At 53.4% G+C, this 17,138-nt stretch overlaps 7 protein-coding genes across 7 annotated transcripts; 4 read left to right on the plus strand and 3 right to left on the minus strand.

Annotated features, from left to right (window-relative positions):
• Nucleotides 1-333: 333 nt before the first annotated feature.
• On the plus strand, nt 334-2,042 carry BJX68DRAFT_208091 (D-arabinose 1-dehydrogenase (NAD(P)(+)) ARA2). The gene has a single exon (XM_071037685.1). It carries the CDS (start codon nt 422-424, stop codon nt 1,841-1,843), a length of 1,422 nt encoding a protein of 473 aa, XP_070902537.1. The 5' UTR covers nt 334-421; the 3' UTR covers nt 1,844-2,042.
• Nucleotides 1,982-5,018, minus strand: BJX68DRAFT_279679 (DUF323 domain protein; the record flags this gene model as incomplete). The annotated part of the gene is made up of 7 exons (XM_071048778.1): nt 1,982-2,187; nt 2,246-2,327; nt 2,426-2,730; nt 2,793-3,642; nt 3,707-3,922; nt 3,979-4,658; nt 4,723-5,018. The coding sequence occupies 7 exons, from the start codon at nt 5,016-5,018 to the stop codon at nt 2,121-2,123; spliced, it is 2,496 nt and encodes an 831-aa protein (XP_070902538.1). The 3' UTR covers nt 1,982-2,120.
• Nucleotides 5,019-6,399: 1,381 nt separating this feature from the next.
• BJX68DRAFT_208108 (uncharacterized protein) lies at nt 6,400-7,636 on the minus strand. The gene has a single exon (XM_071037687.1). It carries the CDS (start codon nt 7,483-7,485, stop codon nt 6,829-6,831), a length of 657 nt encoding a protein of 218 aa, XP_070902539.1. The 5' UTR covers nt 7,486-7,636; the 3' UTR covers nt 6,400-6,828.
• A 463-nt stretch (nt 7,637-8,099) lies between these two features.
• On the plus strand, nt 8,100-8,789 carry BJX68DRAFT_208100 (putative antigenic thaumatin domain protein). The gene has a single exon (XM_071037686.1). The coding sequence runs from the start codon at nt 8,191-8,193 to the stop codon at nt 8,695-8,697; it is 507 nt and encodes a 168-aa protein (XP_070902540.1). The 5' UTR covers nt 8,100-8,190; the 3' UTR covers nt 8,698-8,789.
• Nucleotides 8,790-9,822: 1,033 nt separating this feature from the next.
• BJX68DRAFT_208146 (MIP/aquaporin family protein) lies at nt 9,823-12,228 on the plus strand. The gene is made up of 2 exons (XM_071037688.1): nt 9,823-10,295; nt 10,345-12,228. Exons 1-2 carry the CDS (start codon nt 10,257-10,259, stop codon nt 12,112-12,114), a joined length of 1,809 nt encoding a protein of 602 aa, XP_070902541.1. The 5' UTR covers nt 9,823-10,256; the 3' UTR covers nt 12,115-12,228.
• Nucleotides 12,229-12,573: 345 nt separating this feature from the next.
• Nucleotides 12,574-15,691, plus strand: BJX68DRAFT_230648 (uncharacterized protein). The gene has a single exon (XM_071039231.1). The coding sequence runs from the start codon at nt 12,663-12,665 to the stop codon at nt 15,087-15,089; it is 2,427 nt and encodes an 808-aa protein (XP_070902542.1). The 5' UTR covers nt 12,574-12,662; the 3' UTR covers nt 15,090-15,691.
• BJX68DRAFT_208158 (DUF92 domain-containing protein) lies at nt 15,151-16,760 on the minus strand. The gene is made up of 4 exons (XM_071037689.1): nt 16,430-16,760; nt 16,103-16,332; nt 15,624-15,993; nt 15,151-15,536 (listed from the first exon to the last, which is right to left on the minus strand). Exons 1-4 carry the CDS (start codon nt 16,613-16,615, stop codon nt 15,213-15,215), a joined length of 1,110 nt encoding a protein of 369 aa, XP_070902543.1. The 5' UTR covers nt 16,616-16,760; the 3' UTR covers nt 15,151-15,212.
• Between the last annotated feature and the right edge of the window lie 378 nt (nt 16,761-17,138).

Below are 17,138 nucleotides of genomic sequence, written 5' to 3' on the forward strand. Positions count from 1 at the left end.
TGACCCGTTGTAGGATTTTTGCTTTTTGCTTTTGGCTGCCATCTGATAAGGCCGCGATCGCCACTTCGCAACCGGGGGTCAGATGCCAATTGACAGCCTCAGCACGCATCTCTGCTTTCATATGAAGAATGGCTCCTCCACAATTCCGATCTTTGATCGCCCACATTCATCCAAGTCTCATTGCGATTCGCTCTTCTCGCTCAAGGCTAATCGGGTCCAGCCATGGCGCCATCCGGTGGGGATAGTCTCGGGTTTGAAATCAAAAGTCTTTGCGCCCCGCGGATATTTGCCCCTTATCAACACTGATCTCTGCCCCTCTTCGGCGCTCTCTCCTCTTTCGCTTCAATCTCAGTTGCGAGTGTAGAGCACCGCTGTCCTTCCTCTTTCCTTTAACCGCCTGCCCAGCTTGCTCACCCGCACAATGACCCGCGACACCCCGCGCCTTCCGCTATCGGCGGCCCTTCCCCCGCTGGTGATGGGCACCGCGACTTTCAATTCACAGTACAACGAAGACCCATACGCTCTCCCGACCACCGAGCTCGTCCACCGTGCCTTTGCCAACGGAATTCGCGCCTTCGATACCTCCCCCTACTACGGCCCCGCAGAGGAACTCCTCGGGCGCGCCCTCGCCACAGATTTTGTGCAGACACAGTATCCCCGAGACTCATACTACCTGCTCACCAAGGTCGGACGCATCGCCGGCTCGTCATTCGACTATTCTCCGAAATGGGTCCGCAAAAGCATTGCGCGGAGTCTTCGTCGCCTACACACTGAGTACCTTGATGTCGTATACTGCCACGATGTCGAGTTCGTCTCGCCCGCCGAAGTGTTGGAGGCTGTCCGTGAGCTGCGCAGGATAAGGGATACAGAGGAGACAATTCGCTACGTCGGCATCTCCGGATACCCCGTTGATGTCCTGTGCGATCTCGCGGAATTGGTCCTCCGCGAGACAGGCGAGCCGCTCGACGTCGTCATGTCCTACGCCAACTTTACGCTGCAAAACACCCGACTCCTGACCGAAGGTCTACCCCGCCTCGTCGCGGCCGGCGTCGACGTGATTCCAAACGCATCACCACTGGGCATGGGATTGTTACGAAGAACAGGAGTCCCAATCGGCAGCATGGGCGATTTCCACCCGGCCCCGGACGGCCTCCGATCAGCCATTCACAGCGCCGCGGAGTGGGCCGATACACAGGGCGAGAAGATCGAAGTCATTGCGATCCGATTCGCTCTCGAATCGTGGCTGCGCAATGGCGCAAAAGCGGGATCGCTCGGTCCGCCTCTTGCTCGTAGCCCCGACGCGGACCCGGGCTTTCTCTCCGTGGCAAACATGGGCACGGGCGAGAGACTAGGCGTGAGCGTCATGGGCGTCAGCAACGTCGACGAGTTGAACGAGACCCTCCGTGTCTGGCACAGTATCGTCGACGGGCTTGAGAACCGCGACGAGAACCTCGACGACGACTACTTTGATGCGCCGAAACCAACATCTATACCCTCCGCTACCAATGCACCAGCCGTCCTCACGCCCTCCGACGGCATAATAACAGACCACGCCTGGTCCCGAGACCGCCGCACCCGCATCCTTTCCCTTGCCCAGAAGATCCAAACGATCCTCACCCCAACGTGGGTCGACTATACCTGGCCCAGCCCACCCCCAGACTTCGTCAACACACTCTCACCAGACCATTCAACCTCACTGAAGGACACCATTGCGGCTGCTAGCCCGACGAGCAAGATCGCTGCTGCTGTTAGCGTTGGCGAGAACGAAGCTATGATGACTCCTCCTCTGGAAGCGCAAGATTTTAATATACCCGCTGGTACCGTTCCGGCTAATGCTCTGTGAGCGTCTGTTTTTGCATTCATTCGTGTATATAGCCTTTCTTCTTTTTACATTATGGTGGCTTTGTGTGTCTTGAAAAAATGACATTAGACGCAAGCATATTTCATCAGGCGAGGGACAAACAGTTCCATGTCAACGTCCAGAGAGAGCAAAGCGGGAAAAATTTCAAGAGCCAGAATCGTGATACCCACTGTGCAATATGCTGCATCAGTCCATACCAGCTGCATTAGTCTATGATGTCTCTACTTGGCTAACTAAGATCTACCCAACCTTCAACCTTCTAGACATCCCGTACGAGTCGCGCTCCAGCCCATGGGTATGGATAGTTTCGTTGGTACCAGTTCATACTACAAATCATCAAGTTAGTATCCGTATCATTATGCTCGACTCAAGAGCTAGACTCACAAGGTTGTCCTGCCCGCGATGCGAGGGTGAGTCGCCCAAGAGCCACCGAGGATGATATTGTGCTTTCCATCAAAGAAGTCGGCTATTCGACCCACAGTCAGTACATGGCCCGTCAATCATCGATACGTCTCACTCATGGCAAAGAGAGACAGGGGGAGTAGAGGAAAGGTGGGAACATACATGTATACCCGGGATAGATCTCCATAGCCTTGAACCCATCATGTTCGGCAATTGGCGTACTCGTCCACTCCCAGACACCACCTAGCTCCGCATGGCCGGCGAGTTTGTCGCCGTTCTGGATGATCGGCGTAGGATGCCAGTGCTTGAAGCCGACGTTGCAGTCGCCGAGGTCCACGAAGACCGGGGATGACGATTCCGCTGGCGGCTGGACGGGCTGGGCGCTTTTCACGTGGCCGTTCTTCAGATGGTGCTTGTGGTATCCGTTTGCTCCATTGGATTTGTGTGGTTCAGTGAGCTCCTCGGGACTGTGAGAGGAAAGCGCATGTTAGTACGTTTGACCGATGTGGCTCAAAGGAGTGAAGCATACCTGTAGCCATCAGCGGTGATATCCGCGGAGCCGTCCGCTGTATGTTTCCTAAGTCGCGCCGAGTGAGCGTATATGCTTTTAGCCTCCTCAAAAGTTGGAAGTCTACATTGCCTCCATTGGGCGTACTGGGCAAGCTCGTTGTAAGAGGCGATGACTGGCCAGTCCTGAGCCAATTCGAGGGGCACAGGACCAAAGACTGTTCGGACGGCAAACCTGGACAGGAACGCTCCGGCTGTACCTGTCTGAACCCACGATGCAGGACAGCTATGAGTCTGCTTTGCCTGTAGGTATTCGGCGTATTCGCCGTTCGTGATACCCCTTCCCTGAGCCTCGAATGGCTGGACGGTAACGGTCCGCACAGGCTTCTCGTTGTCCCACCCAAACGATGCGGCTGGCATTTTGTCACCAGGATCCTCCAGCCCAATTGACAAGGTCTGTTCTGGTATGGCGAACCATTCGTTCTGCGTCTTTCTTCCCCTAGCATCAAGGAACAATTTCTTGAAGTCTGGAGTTGGAACACCCGGAGGAGGAAGAATTCGTTCACTCTGAATCAGCATGTAGAGGAAAGTCTCGAGATGCATCGCCTCGTGCTCGAATCCGATCCATAGGGCTTCTCCTAATGTTCTGTCTGGAGACAGGCTACGCCTCTGGAGTACGGACTGTAGCCTGTTTCTGACTCGGTCTTGGTATTCCAGAATATCAGAGCGAGATGGCCATTCATCTGGGATTTCGCTGTGCGAATGGCACTTTTCAGGGTCATCAACATCGGGGTCAATTCCTCTCTCGAAGATTAACTGATATGACTTGGGGTCTGTTGGCTTGCCGCGCAAAGCTCGGGTTAGATGGATATCTAGACTCCGCGATCAGTTGCTTGCCAATGATCGCCTATAGAACTTGGCTTTTTCGAGGCTTACCTGAGAACGTCGGAATATGGCCCAAGTAGAATATTAGAGAATTTCTGAGCTTTATTGGTTTGGAAAGTAGCTCCTCTTGCGGGACCATGGCCTTGGTCGCCAAGTCCCACGCAGTCCAGAGAGACTGGAATTCTTCGAGACTAGGAATAGGACTGGCGGCGAACTGAGAAGGCGACGTTGGGAGACGGAGAGCAGCCGAATGTAGCATATGAAGATCTGGCCCGAGAACAATAAGAACCAGCAGAAAAGGGAAAAAAGCCAGCAGTACTTACGGTAGTCGCCGGAGCTGCTACTGAATTCAGCGCCTTCAATAAGACCAGCATCATGCCATAATTTCTCGCGCTTTCCTGGGCTATATTTGAACGCCTCCTCAAAGATAAACCTTTCTCCCTTTTTGATACGTACGCCATTGACAGTGACATCCGTTCTTGGTACGTAGAATGCTTGGTGGCAACCATTCTCATCATCATATTCCGTCACAACTTCCCATTCACCGGGGCGGAAAGCGTCGTCTCCGAGGATCTTATTTGCGTTGACAAGTCCGTTCTCGTAAAACTGTCGCGTAATCCCCGCCGAGTCATTATAAGCATTGTACACCTTGACTGGATCATCGCAGGCATCTAGACCAATGATCATCATGTCGGATGGCCCAAGAAGGCCCGTGAACTTGGCAAGAAAGGCTGCTGCATCAGACACATTGAAATTTCCTAATGACGAGCCCAATGAAAGGACAACTGTTGGCCGCTTTCGATTCTCCGGGTCGCTTAACCAGACGAGTGCATCGTCGTATGTCCCATGGAGACCATGCAGCCCAACACTGTTGTAATCTTCAACGCGGACGTTGGCGAAAGTTCTCTCGAGTTCCGATAGAGAGAGATCGAGGGCATAATAGTCGACAGGTTTGCCGACACGCTCGAACTCGCGAAGGAGGATTTCGATTTTCCGAAGGTTTCTGCGAGGGAGTTAGATACTGTAGTAGCTGATTGCTCCCGATAAACAGAGGGAAGACGACATACCCACTCCCAAGCTCCAGAAGCTGTGCATTGCTAGGAATTCTCTCAACCAGTCTCCGAGAGTGTGTCTCAAGCACCTCGATCTCCGCATTTGTCAGATAGTATTCCTCCAGGTACGTGATCTTCTCGAATAGCTTCAATCCCTCAGAGTCGTAAAGTAACATTGTAGGCATCGACCGTCTCGTCCCATCCGGAGGGTTCAGGCCTTTCTGGATCTCGTTGGCCAGAGAGAATTCCAAGTCATTCTCGCGAATGTCAACAATGTCGACTCTCTCGGGTGATAGCGCCAATGGACTCATTCTGCTGTAGGGCTGCTTCTAGCGAGGAACCAAGAGGGCAGTAAGAATAATACAACGATAAGACCAGGCAACGAGAGTGAGTGGTCTTATAGGTAACCTAGTGAATGGATATTGCTTGAATAAGGCAAAGAGGGGTAACTGAGGAGAGTGTTCAATTGCAGGTAGAGTATATTAAAAATATAGTAGATGAATGGAAGGGAAGAGAGATGATAGGTCTGGCCAGCATAAGCAAGTTCAAATTGGGAGCCCGTGAAGAATGAAAAGAAAGCAGGAACGGCATGCGCGGCAGCTTGGAAATAGCTTCCCTGCTTGAAGGCATCGCTGCCACTGCTCGTGAAGGTTACAAGCAGCCCGCCTGCGCCGCCGACGGCTGAGATTGGACGACGGCCGACGAGGTACCCCAGAGCAGCGCGTGAGTGACATCAGGACATCCAGGAGTATCAAATAGAATTGTCAATCGAAATGCATGTCAGTCAAGGCTCAAGAGGCAGCCAGATCCCGCACGGGCCTACCAGACGCGGGCTTGCGGCGTTGCGGAGTGCCTTGAAGAGGGGAGAGCTCTCTAGACCGCTGCGCATCCAATCAAGCTGGATTTGCTGCAGAGAGCTTCCCCACTCTGACCTGGATGGAGGAGTCATTATGCTTCCCTGGAGCTCCAGAATACGATCTCTCCAGCGTGTCATTGGTTCTGGAGCAGTCTCAAGCGCGGCCCTCTGACCCTCGGCCTGAGCGATGACGTAACGTTTGCATCAGTTGCATGTTTGCATAGATTGTCTCGGTTTGCACCGTTTGTCCACAGCCCCTCAGCAGGAACTGCCGCCGCCATCCTGCCAACACCTGGGCAAGCATCATCAGCTAAATTTCTTACTGTCTCGGGCCAACGCTGTGACACTCAAAACTCAAAAAGCAGGATCTCAGAATCGACCCAGAAGGGGTACGATTGTTGGGGCTGATTTTCAAAGAGCCTTCCGCCCCAGTGTGGTCAGCTCGTCAACAAAGGAAATACCGATTAATCACCATCCAATTGCTATCTTTAGAGTTGACCAGATTCTGAGATCGGTGGCTCACATAGGTACCAAGAGCCAATCTCTTGTGGTTTTGGCCAACATCATCCAGCAAGAAAACGGGCTTCATTCTCCCATGGCTTTTGATTCTCGCACGGGAGTTGCTTCCGCAGATCACGTGGCAATGGAAGATTAAATACTGTAGATGATCATGATTCTAATCATGATGCGGACTGTTCTGTGGAAGTATGAGGGCCTGAAAACCACAAAGCGACTGCCTACCTGCAAGATCATATACCGACATGATTACCGCCAACAAGCTGACTCCCCAAATGCCTTACAAAGAGGGAGACATGATCATGAAGCTGGCCTAAATTCCGACAAAACATCATCCTAATTTGAGGAGGAAGTGCTGTTTAAAAGGATTACCGGCAGTCATCATTAGAAGCTGGTTGCATATCCAGAGTAGTTTGCACTCTGATAGGGGTGTCGGAAGTCGGATTTGAGATCACGACTGCACCTCGAAAGCATATTTGGAGTGAGCAGCGGACCAATATTGCTCTCACCTCCCAAAATCATGTCTCTCAACTCGAAGGAGTTCGCCCTGGATTGGCATCGGGGCGTCAAGACTGGGAGCAATGTCTATGGTTTCTAGACACCTCAGGCACTGAGGTTGCCAGCGCATCGGATGTCGACCGCTTGTGACTGCCTCGCCTGTTTCCTCTCGAGTCTCGAACACATCTCCATTCTCCGGTCTTTCTCGAATCCCTCATGCAGGTACCTTGCAATGGACACACCCTAGCCCTTCAGTTACCAATTGAAGTTCGAACTGACCCCGGCGTCCCTTCTGGGTCAATTCCCATGCAACCTGTTCGACCAACAGGCCTCGAGCTTCCACGAATGGAGACTATCCACATCACACACCAGGGTCCAACACCTTGCACAGCATGACTCGTCTCGCCATCTTTCCCATTTAGAGCGATCCGGAACCTAACGGGCGACGGCTGATACGCTTCGAGAACTGCCGGAGGCTCGGAGTGGCACAGCCTCGTGGAGCCATCGTATTCTGGTTCAACTCGAAAAATAGAAAGGCGACACTCTCTGAAACCCAGGGACACAAAGGCTCTACCAGGTCGGAGAAGGCTACCAGGCGAATAACTACTCATGCCAGCGTTCACATTGATGCGGTAACTGGTCTGCCAATGACCGACTGAGTGAGAAGAATTTTCCACGTTTCGTGTGCGTGCTGTCAGGCACACGTCGCCCGTGATTGTTCGAACCAGCCGTTTGGGTGGCAATGGACGCTGACTCGGTCTCGCCCGCTGCAGGATCCACAGTCCCGAGTCTGGCTGAGTAACCACGAACTCGTCGCTATGACCTCGCGTTCGTTGAGAATTTTCCCGAGTCCCGATGTTTGGGTGGGTGTTCATTTCTCTGGTACTTGCCGCAAGCTCTTTCGACATGGAGGTATCTCAAACCGCAACGAACACATCAAAAGCTGCGACAAGAAATGCTGCGCACAATGACACATCCTTGCAGGCCTCGCCCAGACGATCTAGACCGGACCGCCGATGTGGTGGGCTCGCTGCCTTGAGATATTTCTTTTAGCGCGCACACTAACTTTTCTTTGATTCGGGGCCAACGCTTTCAAGGGCTCAAACAACGTGGACCCAGTCTTGAAGAATCAAGTTCATCGTGATTGGCTGCAAATTCAGGTACCAAAGCTAGTGCGGCCGCAGGACAAATTATGGTTGGTTGGCCGAGAAATGATTCTGTGCCTGAATCCCGGCACAGACAACGTGGCGCACACCCAAGGCCATCGAGACACAGGCTCAGAGGCTCGGCGCAATGTGATGCCTCACTCTTTCATCTCCACCGGGCACTGGGGGCCTGTTCTCGAAAAGAAAAACCTTTACACCGAAGATTTTGGGAGAGGATCCAATGGAGGAACGCCCCCACCCCTGGCGATGATAAATATGCAGTGATTCCCTTCTTCCAGCCGCTTTTTTCCTTTTCTTGTATCACCATACACCAGTCATTCATTCCTTGAGGTAGATCCTCTTACAGTCCTTTACAACCCACTACACTCTTTTGTCTGTAGATCAGATCAAACTTTGTCAATCCTTCAAACCACAACACCGACGATCTCTACCGTCACTCTTTCCAAGATGCTCTTCTCCAAGGTCTTCAGCCTCGCCGCCACTCTGGCCACCGCATCGGCTCTGCCCTTTGCGCCTGCTGAGCGCTCCACCGGCGGCACCGTCTCTATCGTCAACAACGTTGGCCAGGACGTCTATCTTTGGTCCGTCTCTGCCGCCTCTGCCCCCATGGAGGTCCTCCCCGTCGGTGCGACCTACCGCGAGTCCTGGCAAACCAATCCCAATGGCGGCGGTATCTCCATCAAGCTCGGCTGCTCCGAGGACGGCGCTAGCGTCCTGCAGTTCGAGTACACAAAGGCCGGCGAGCTCCTCTTCTGGGACATGTCCAGCATCGACCTGAACCCCGACTCGCCCCTCATCACCGCTGGCTTCAAGGTCACCATTGACGATGAGACCTGCGACACTGTCACCTGTGCCCCCGGCGACGTGAACTGCTCCGAGTCGTACCAGTTCCCTGACGACCACAACACCCGTGCCTGCCTCGCCAGTGCTTCTTGGACTCTCACTCTGGGTTAAATTACCCAACCACAAAACAAGATACCCCGTGAAGGATGTCCCAAGTCTCGTCACAGTCACTCTTTCATCCTCTCCCTGACATTCTTGGACTTCGGATCAACACCAGCAAAAACCAGGCGGGCCCTCGCCCAGGCAGGCGATTCTACCTAACGAGTTCACGACGGATGGCGCTCTGTATAGCGCTCATGGGACGGTATATATGGGAATGGAACCCGGCGCAAATATGAATAGGATACCGATATAGAATTGGGGACAAAATGCAAATATACCATTACTTTCGTTCAAACTCTTACCTTGGGAGGCCTGCAGACTTCGTAGACCATATTCATCATGATTCCTTACTATAAACATACACTTGCAACAACCTTTCTTTATTTCCACCATGATGAAACAGCAATTCGTCATCTTCGCAAAAGCGAAGTTGAAACCCGCGTTGTACAGAGCGAGCTAAGCACCACGCCGCGCGGCACCTAAGCCACCAAGTCCCGACTAATAACGAGCTAGGATCGACGGCCGTTAGAGATCTTCGATGACCGTTATTCTTTAAAACATGGTCAGTGGTGTATAAATTATGTTCGATGCATGGCACCCACGTGTGGCATCACTTCGGAGGTATTCGATGGTGACTTATGTTGTCGGTGGCTGAAAGTGAGACTGAGAGCGAAGTGGGAAGTGGGACTCCCATGGTGCGGATACATCATGGTTCATCATCGTGTCTTGTGCGATTCCCGGCTAAAGTCGATCGTGATCCGCGTTGCCGAGTATGATCCATGAATACAGTTCAATCTGTCCTCCTGGCTTGGAAAGGATTATCGTGATCCATGATTGAGCTTGTTGCGGACTGAGTTGTGGAGTTTGTGGGTTTATGACGTTGGGTTTTGGTTTTGGTTAATGGTGTTGAGAGTTGGCTGCTTTCTCCGGTGGTAGGTAGATACCGGCGCTTATAATGTGTCTCTTCAAATCTGTTTTCATCAGCAAAACCAGAGCTCATGATTGATTTAACGTCTAAGTCTATTTTCAAGTATCTTATTTGAGTGATTTATCCATAGTTGCTTTGGGGGTGTCTGTTGGTCACATGACTTCAGCCGCCGTTTCCTCGGCCAGTCAACAAATCCTCCCGAATCTCCGGCGAGAATCTCTGCATAATTCTGCTTTCACACATTCACAAAGTACAATGTACAGCCGCTGATTAATTGACAAGAGGACTTTTGCCGATTGCAATGCCTCAGCCCATGCGTCATCCGCTCCACGATTGCCACCGGAACTGCCCGAATAGGCAAGGTATACACAGGGCCCCTCATCCGTCCAGGTTCCACTCGAGCAGTCCGCCAAAAAGATTCCGAATTCACGATGCGGATGGAACAGTTGCGTAACTTTGCAGTCATAGGAAGAAGCCGGGATCGGTCAACTGCAGAACCTGGACGTCGACCATGGGCCAGGTTACACTTTGTCCCTCAAATAGTGCCTTCCCCTGGTTCCTGGGCTGCCACAAAGCTATTGTGAAGTTTAAACTTTGTTGGCTGCATTGATTCCTCGGAACGATTGGTCTACATCGTACCATGGCAGACGCCCGAGAGTCAGCTCGGCCTAGAGCACGGGTAGGTAGGGCCGCTTCTTCTGGTCGCGGAGAGAGTTGACACCGTTTAGTCTGAAGCTACACGACTTCGAGATGAAGAGAGGTTACAAAGCCGACCATCGCCGGCTCGAAGCGGTGGCGGACGCAGGACATCCGGATCAATCCCCGAGGGCCTTCGTCGACGGAGCACAGGTCTTACCCCCCGCAGCCGTAGCGGTCGAGTTCCCAGTCTGTCATCTCGAACCACACTCGCCGAACGGACTCAAGGAAACTTTACCCTTGCCGGGCCTGAGGAAACACCTCAGCTGCGTACGGCACATGAACCTTTTGTGCAACCTGGATATGGGGATCTGAATCCCGAGTATGAGCAACCGCCGAACGCAAAACCGGTGTGGAGTTTGGCGAAGCCGTTACCTCGTGTCGTGCGGCCTGGAATGGTCCCGACAAAGGAGGAGCTTCTGAAGAACTGGGAGAAACCGCAGCTCCCTGCAGAGCAGTCGCAGCAGCAAGGACTGAATGTTGATCCGAATGAGCTGGAAGATGGACGGATTGAAAAGTCGGCGGATCCGCGGAAGATGGCGGCGCAGGTGGATGATGCCCGGCAACAGCGGGAGAATAACTTTGTCAACAAGCTATTAGCGGGCGACGGGACGACGACACGGCTCTCGCGGACGGCTTCAAGCCGGATTCGGCGTCCTTCTGCCCCGGGAGAAGTTGCTTCAGACCAGCTGTCTGCGGTCCCTGAAGGTGAGGCCCACTCGGATGGATCTGGCGAGCACCCAGACGACCTGCAGCATGATCTGAGCGATGAACCCCTGCAGGCCGTGCCTGAAGAAATCCCCGAGCCCGGAATCGGTCCCGAGCAGCTTGCCGACTTCAATGAATTTGATCAAGCGGCTCTCCCAGAGGACCTTCACCCGCTCATCCAGGACCTCGTCGAGGAAGAGGTCCACAACAACCACACCGTGTGGTCCGTCATCCGGACGCACCACCGTGAAGCCCTTGCCGAGTCCCTCGCCGTCTTTATCCAGCTCACTGTCGGCCTCTCTGCAGACCTTAGCGTCACCCTTCCGAATACGACAAATCCCAACACAACCGCTTGGGCCTGGGGGTTCGCCGCCATGATGGCCATCTATATTTCCGGTGGTGTATCTGGTGCACATCTCAACCCAACGATAACATGCATGCTGTGGTTCTATCGCGGCTTCCCCAACCGTAAGATGCCTGAGTATTTTGCAGCACAGTTCATCGGGGCATTCGTCGCCGCGCTCGCCGTCTATGGCTTGTACTACGATTCGATTCAACAATACCTCACCTTTGGCACCAACGCCTCCACAACGAGCATAATCAACAGCTTCGTAACCAGTCAACGGAACCCCTGGATTGGACCCGCAACCGCCTTTTTCAACGAATTCCTCGGAACAGTTGTCCTAACGGTCACAGTGTTGGCACTGGGAGACGACCAAAACGCACCGCCAGGCGCCGGAATGAATGCCCTCGTCGTCGGCCTCGTCGTCTACTGCCTTAGTATAACATTCAGCTACCAAACCGGAGCGGCACTGAACCCAAGCCGAGACTTTGGACCGCGTCTTGCGCTTCTTGCGTTGGGGTATGGGAGTGATCTGTTCACGAACCCGTATTGGTTCTATGGGCCTTGGGCGGGATCATTCTGCGGCGCGTTTATCGGGGCCTTTTTGTATGATTTCTTCATCTTTACGGGTGGCGAGAGCCCGGTGAACTATCCATGGGAGAGGACACAGAGGGCGATGAGGAAGAGTAAGATGAAGTGGAAGAAAAGGTTGAGGTTCAGTAAGGAGCAGGGGGAGAAGGTTCCTGTTTGATCTAGCAAAGCTCTGGGATTCCTGCTAGTTGCTGGACTCGGTCATTAAACAAGCCTAGACATTGTTTGACATTGAGAGATACAACCCATACACAATAGACTCATTCCTAAGTTCCAGTTATACCGCTGAAACATTCTGCAAGTCCATACAAACTCCACTTGGAAGTCTTCAATGCCTACAAAGCCAACAAAGACATACCTGAAAAAAGCATACCATCCTAGAGCCAAAGAAAGAGCATAAAGGCACACAACAAAGGAAAGCCATTGTGCAAAATAGAGAGGGTTTCAGATCACCCGCTCGCACCTCCTTTGTTTGAATCTAGGATATAAGTCCTCCAAGCCCCCGCCATCTCCACCTCTTTTCATCTCATAAACACGCAGAACACAAGCTACGTCCAAAGTAACTCGACTTCTTTTCAAATTAACAGTTACTACTATCAAGCTCAGTTCAGCTACTCAACAAGTCTTACAGCCCAAAAAACTAAAAGGACAGGTACCTACCTATCTATTTACTTAGTACTTTACTAACACACTCAACTTACCGACAGAATGTCCTACAACAGCAAGAGTAGAGATGCGTCTCGCCGGCGGAGGTCGAACAGATCGATGGAATTGCTTGACCAGATCGAGGAGGAATGGAACGAGTCCCAGTCCAACAGTCCAACTGTGAACACCCCTCGATCCACGCAGCCATCGAGTCCAGCCTCCCCGCATATATCGACTCTGACCTCTACGCGGGTAATGACCCCGGCTTCTGCAACTGCGTCGCCTACATATCCACGCTCGGCCCCGAATCCTCCCCGAAGATCCGTGACATCGGCCCCGATGTATGAGACGCAGTCCCCAGCCCAGGGGCAGGCTTCTGGCGAGAACTCGGACTTTGAAGTGCCTCCTTTGCGTGTTCGCCCTAAGCTCACGCGCATCAACACTAGCCCTGATATCGCTGGTCATACACCCGTCGAAGATCCTGGGCACTCGGTATCCCTACACCCCTCTGACACTCACGGAAAAAGCTACACCAACACGCCAGTAAGCAGTTACAACACCTACAACGATACCGGCTACTCTGACACCCATACTCCCTCTCCCGCCCGTGGAGCAAGCTATACCTATACTCCGACCTATTCGCCTCCCAGAGACCTCTCTCCCGACTCTCCGTCTGATTTCCGCTATATACCCACGCCCGTGAATGATACGCTCTCAGATATATCGCAAAACGATCAGCCCACCGGCATCGCAAATGACTCCGACCTAACCACCGATTCCGATGATTCCCCACCTAGATCCCCCCGCTGGCGCGATGGCCGCGAAGTCCCCGAAGAGCGCCTCGAGCACGATTTCGACCGCGAAACACCCCAAGTTGTACTCGACGCCGAGGAAGCAGCCAATAATACGCGCGAGGGCTCCGAGGGTACTCTTACCGAAATGCTCAACCTGACACGGCTCGCGACCATGATGGAGCTGTTCTTTACAGCGGAGAATGCTCTTACTGCGGAGGACGAGGACCGCGCGGAGTGGAAGATCAGAGATGGGTTGACTATTGCACAAGAGCTGGGCGAAACGGAATACATCCAGCGGGCCGAGATTATGCTGAAGGCCGCGGCGGATCTGGGAAGACAGAAGGTGCAGGAAGCGTATGAGAGAGCACACAGGGTCACGTATGTTGCTGATGGCGATGAGAGCGAGAGTGAGAGCGAGAGCGAGAGCGAAAATGATAGTGAAAGTGGGGATGATGGTGATGATGACGACGATGATGACCAGAACGACATTGATGGAGAGAATTTGGCCGATATCCTTGAAGGTCGCCCTGAAGATTTTGGACTATCTGATGATGACGCAGACTCTGAGGTTGAAGGCCATCGCCGAGCGTCCAAGGAGGCTGCAGATTTCCCGCTGTTTCAAGAGGCAGGGCGATTCCTCCACCCAGAAAGCAGCAGTAGAGGAAAAACCAGCCGCTCGCCTCCCACGAGCGAAAGAAAGGATCGATACCGTCATCCTGCAGATAATGGAGACCAAAGCGGTGCCTTTCCGACTGATACGCCAGAGAAGTCACAGAAACAGAAGAAGCGCCGCTCCAGAAACCGCGGGCCCAGACGCCAGTACGTCAAGCCCAGAAACATCGTCCTCCCAGCCACGTTCCAATCCTGGGAGGCGAACTCCGAGGACGAAGAGCAAGACCCCCTTTCCCGCCATTTCATCATGCGCAAACGCCGCCGCGACGAGTACTCCGAAACAAGAATATGGTCCCACCTCCTCCGCCTAAAGCCAGTCTCCGCCGCCCGATCCCAGCTTCCGAAGTTGCGGAAGCGAGCCCTTCGCCTACTCCCCCAGACATGGTACACACTCGATGGCAATGGCGACACCGACCAGCCGCCTCCGCCAGGAGGCTTCTTGGACGTCTACTGGTGGACTCACGGCTTGTCCTTGCTACTGCAGATGATCGCTCCTGTCGATAATGAGTGGCAGGCCAAGTATGAAAGCTCGGCATTCAAGCCGGGCCGGGCCGAGTTTACTTTCCGCGCACATATCCCGTGTAGTTGGATGACGACGGCGTCACGGTGCAGACCGACGGTGCTATTCCCGGAACAGTCGTGCGAGTATTTGGCAGATGAGGAGGAGGTCGAAAAATGGAAGAAGGACTTTGCAGAGGCAAAGCTAGACATGCCATTCCTATACTGGGAGCGAGCCCAGTTCCAAAACGCGATCCAACTGAAAAAGGAGGGCCGTCTTGCGCCAAGGCAGAAGAAGGCCAAGACGCAGAAAAGCAGATTCCCTGTGATGATTGACTTTAGTCTCATCTCCTGGGTTAAACTCTTTATCTTGCTGTTTTTCCTTTATTGGTTCTGCTTTGGGTTCTGGAAGGCAGGGATCTTGACGAGGATCCATATCCCCGTGTGGAATCCCTTTGCCATGGTGGATCTGAGTTGGCTGAATAAGCTCGAGGACAATCTTCCTGAACCGCTTAGGCTTGGATAGACAGGTACTTAGTAAGTATCGTAGACGTATCCTATGTTTTCCTTTTAGCAGATAATGAATTGAATATATTGTTGTTTTGAAATCAGATTCAAACCCGTATTTCGTCCATTCATTCACACCCAATCAAACAAACGCATCCAAAACAGACAAATCCCAAACATAGCCCGCAGCACCCATGGCACCGACACTCATAAGAAACGCCATGAGCACATTGACCCCATTGTTATCCAAGATATCCCACCCGCTCTCGACGCGGCGGCTCTCGTGGTGCGCCTCTACCTTGCCGGAGTCCGATCCGGTGGATGTCCCCGTGATGCGTGTCCCCTTGAGCGCGGCGGTGTTGGCGACGGCTTCGGTCTTCCGGAGCTGCGCACCGGCTGTTTCGGAGGAAGTCCCCGCGGCGCTTTCGGCCCTGCTGGATGTTGTCGCGGAGGGGTGGATCAACACCTAGACAGATGTCAGCTGGTCCAGATAGAAAAGTAGACAGTAGACATCAAGAACCCCCCATCCCCCACAGAGGTAGAGTATACATACCTTCTTCCCGCCAGTCCCCTCAACAACCTTCCCACTCCTCTTATCCACCACACTCGCCTGGAAAACCCCACCGAGAACACTATCCAGCAAACTCCCGCCCGTGCCCCAGATCGTAACGGCAACAATCCACGCCGCGCGGTCCTGTACCGAATCCAGCGTGAAGCCCGTGCAGAAGGGAAGTAGCAGCGCAGATGTGAATGCGATGGTGAATGCGCCGAACACGCCGGCGATCAGACCCGTTGCCGTCACGCCGCCGTTTGTACCCGGGGGAACGGGTCGGAAGGTAGGCGAGGTAATCAGGCGGGGGGGTGATTTCGAGAGGATGCCGAGTTCCGAGGAGAATGTGTCGGCTGCGACGGAGGCGTAGTTTCTATTCCACCACGAGGAGAGTTAGTATCGAGTCGTGTAGAAGCAAGCGGAGGGAGGGCAGGGAGGGAGGGAGGAAGGGAAGAAAGGTGAGAGTAAGGGCGACGACGCACGCTACAATCCCGACAACAAGCAAATCCGCCGCATGCCGTCCATTCGAGAAACATTCGGCCGTCGGCTCATTCCCGCTCTGCTCGTTCTTCCGGAGGACCCATGCGTGCAGGAGGCTGAGGACCGTCGCGACGACGGAATTCGCGAGGACCTGGTTGTGTGTTCGGGCGCCCTCGCCGCCGTGCGAGCCGGTTGCGGACAGAGTGAGTTGGGCTTTGATGTCGTGTTTGACCTGTCAATCACCAAGCGACGTCAGTTTTCGGTGTTTTTTGCTTGATCGTTCAGGTTGGTTGAGCGTGAGAAGCAAGGGAGGGAATCGAAAAACCAACCTTGGTAGCCTTCGTCCCACCAACATAAAATACAAGCAAGAGGATCAGCGGCAGCGACCATGGATTCAGCGCGTGCGCGATGGCCGTAAGCCCTGCGACGACAAGGCCGAAGGGGGTGAGCGATTTGCGCGAGTAGGCGCGGTGTAGGAGGAGGGAGATTATCGGGACAGCGAGGAGGGGCTGCATTTTGGATGCTATTTGATTCAATCGCTGGGATTGGAATTCACCGGTCGGACTGAGGGAGAGGTTCAGGAAAAGAGAGGAGGAAGAGCATGGTGGTGTGAGGGAAAAAAGAGCTGGTGCTGACGGCTGACGGTGTCACAATCATCAGCGTTGTTGGCTGAGCTTTGGTCACGGTGGGGCCGCTTTGAGCTCAAGTTGCGTTTAGGCTGAAGAGCTGAAGCTGGAGCTGTGGGGCCAGAACTGTCGGCCGCGTTCCGGACAACAGTCAACCGTCCGTCTGGTACTACATACAACAACTCTCCTCTCATGTTGGCTATTTCTCTTCTACAAGTTGAGCTGGATTTGAGTATCTCAGACACGCTGTCTTGTGGGACGAATGTGGCTGTCTGGGTCGTGCAGTTGCATGTGGGCTGAGGTTACACCGTGCGCCACGTACGAAGAGCAGTATGCACATTGGACGCAGGTATGGACAAATGCAACACTTCATTGGAAATGGCCCACGGTCTTTTGCATCCTTCGCAGAAAG

The sequence above is a fragment of the Aspergillus pseudodeflectus genome, assembly GCF_044049435.1.
Source record: "Aspergillus pseudodeflectus strain CBS 756.74 chromosome Unknown BJX68scaffold_8, whole genome shotgun sequence".
NCBI lineage: Eukaryota > Fungi > Ascomycota > Eurotiomycetes > Eurotiales > Aspergillaceae > Aspergillus > Aspergillus pseudodeflectus.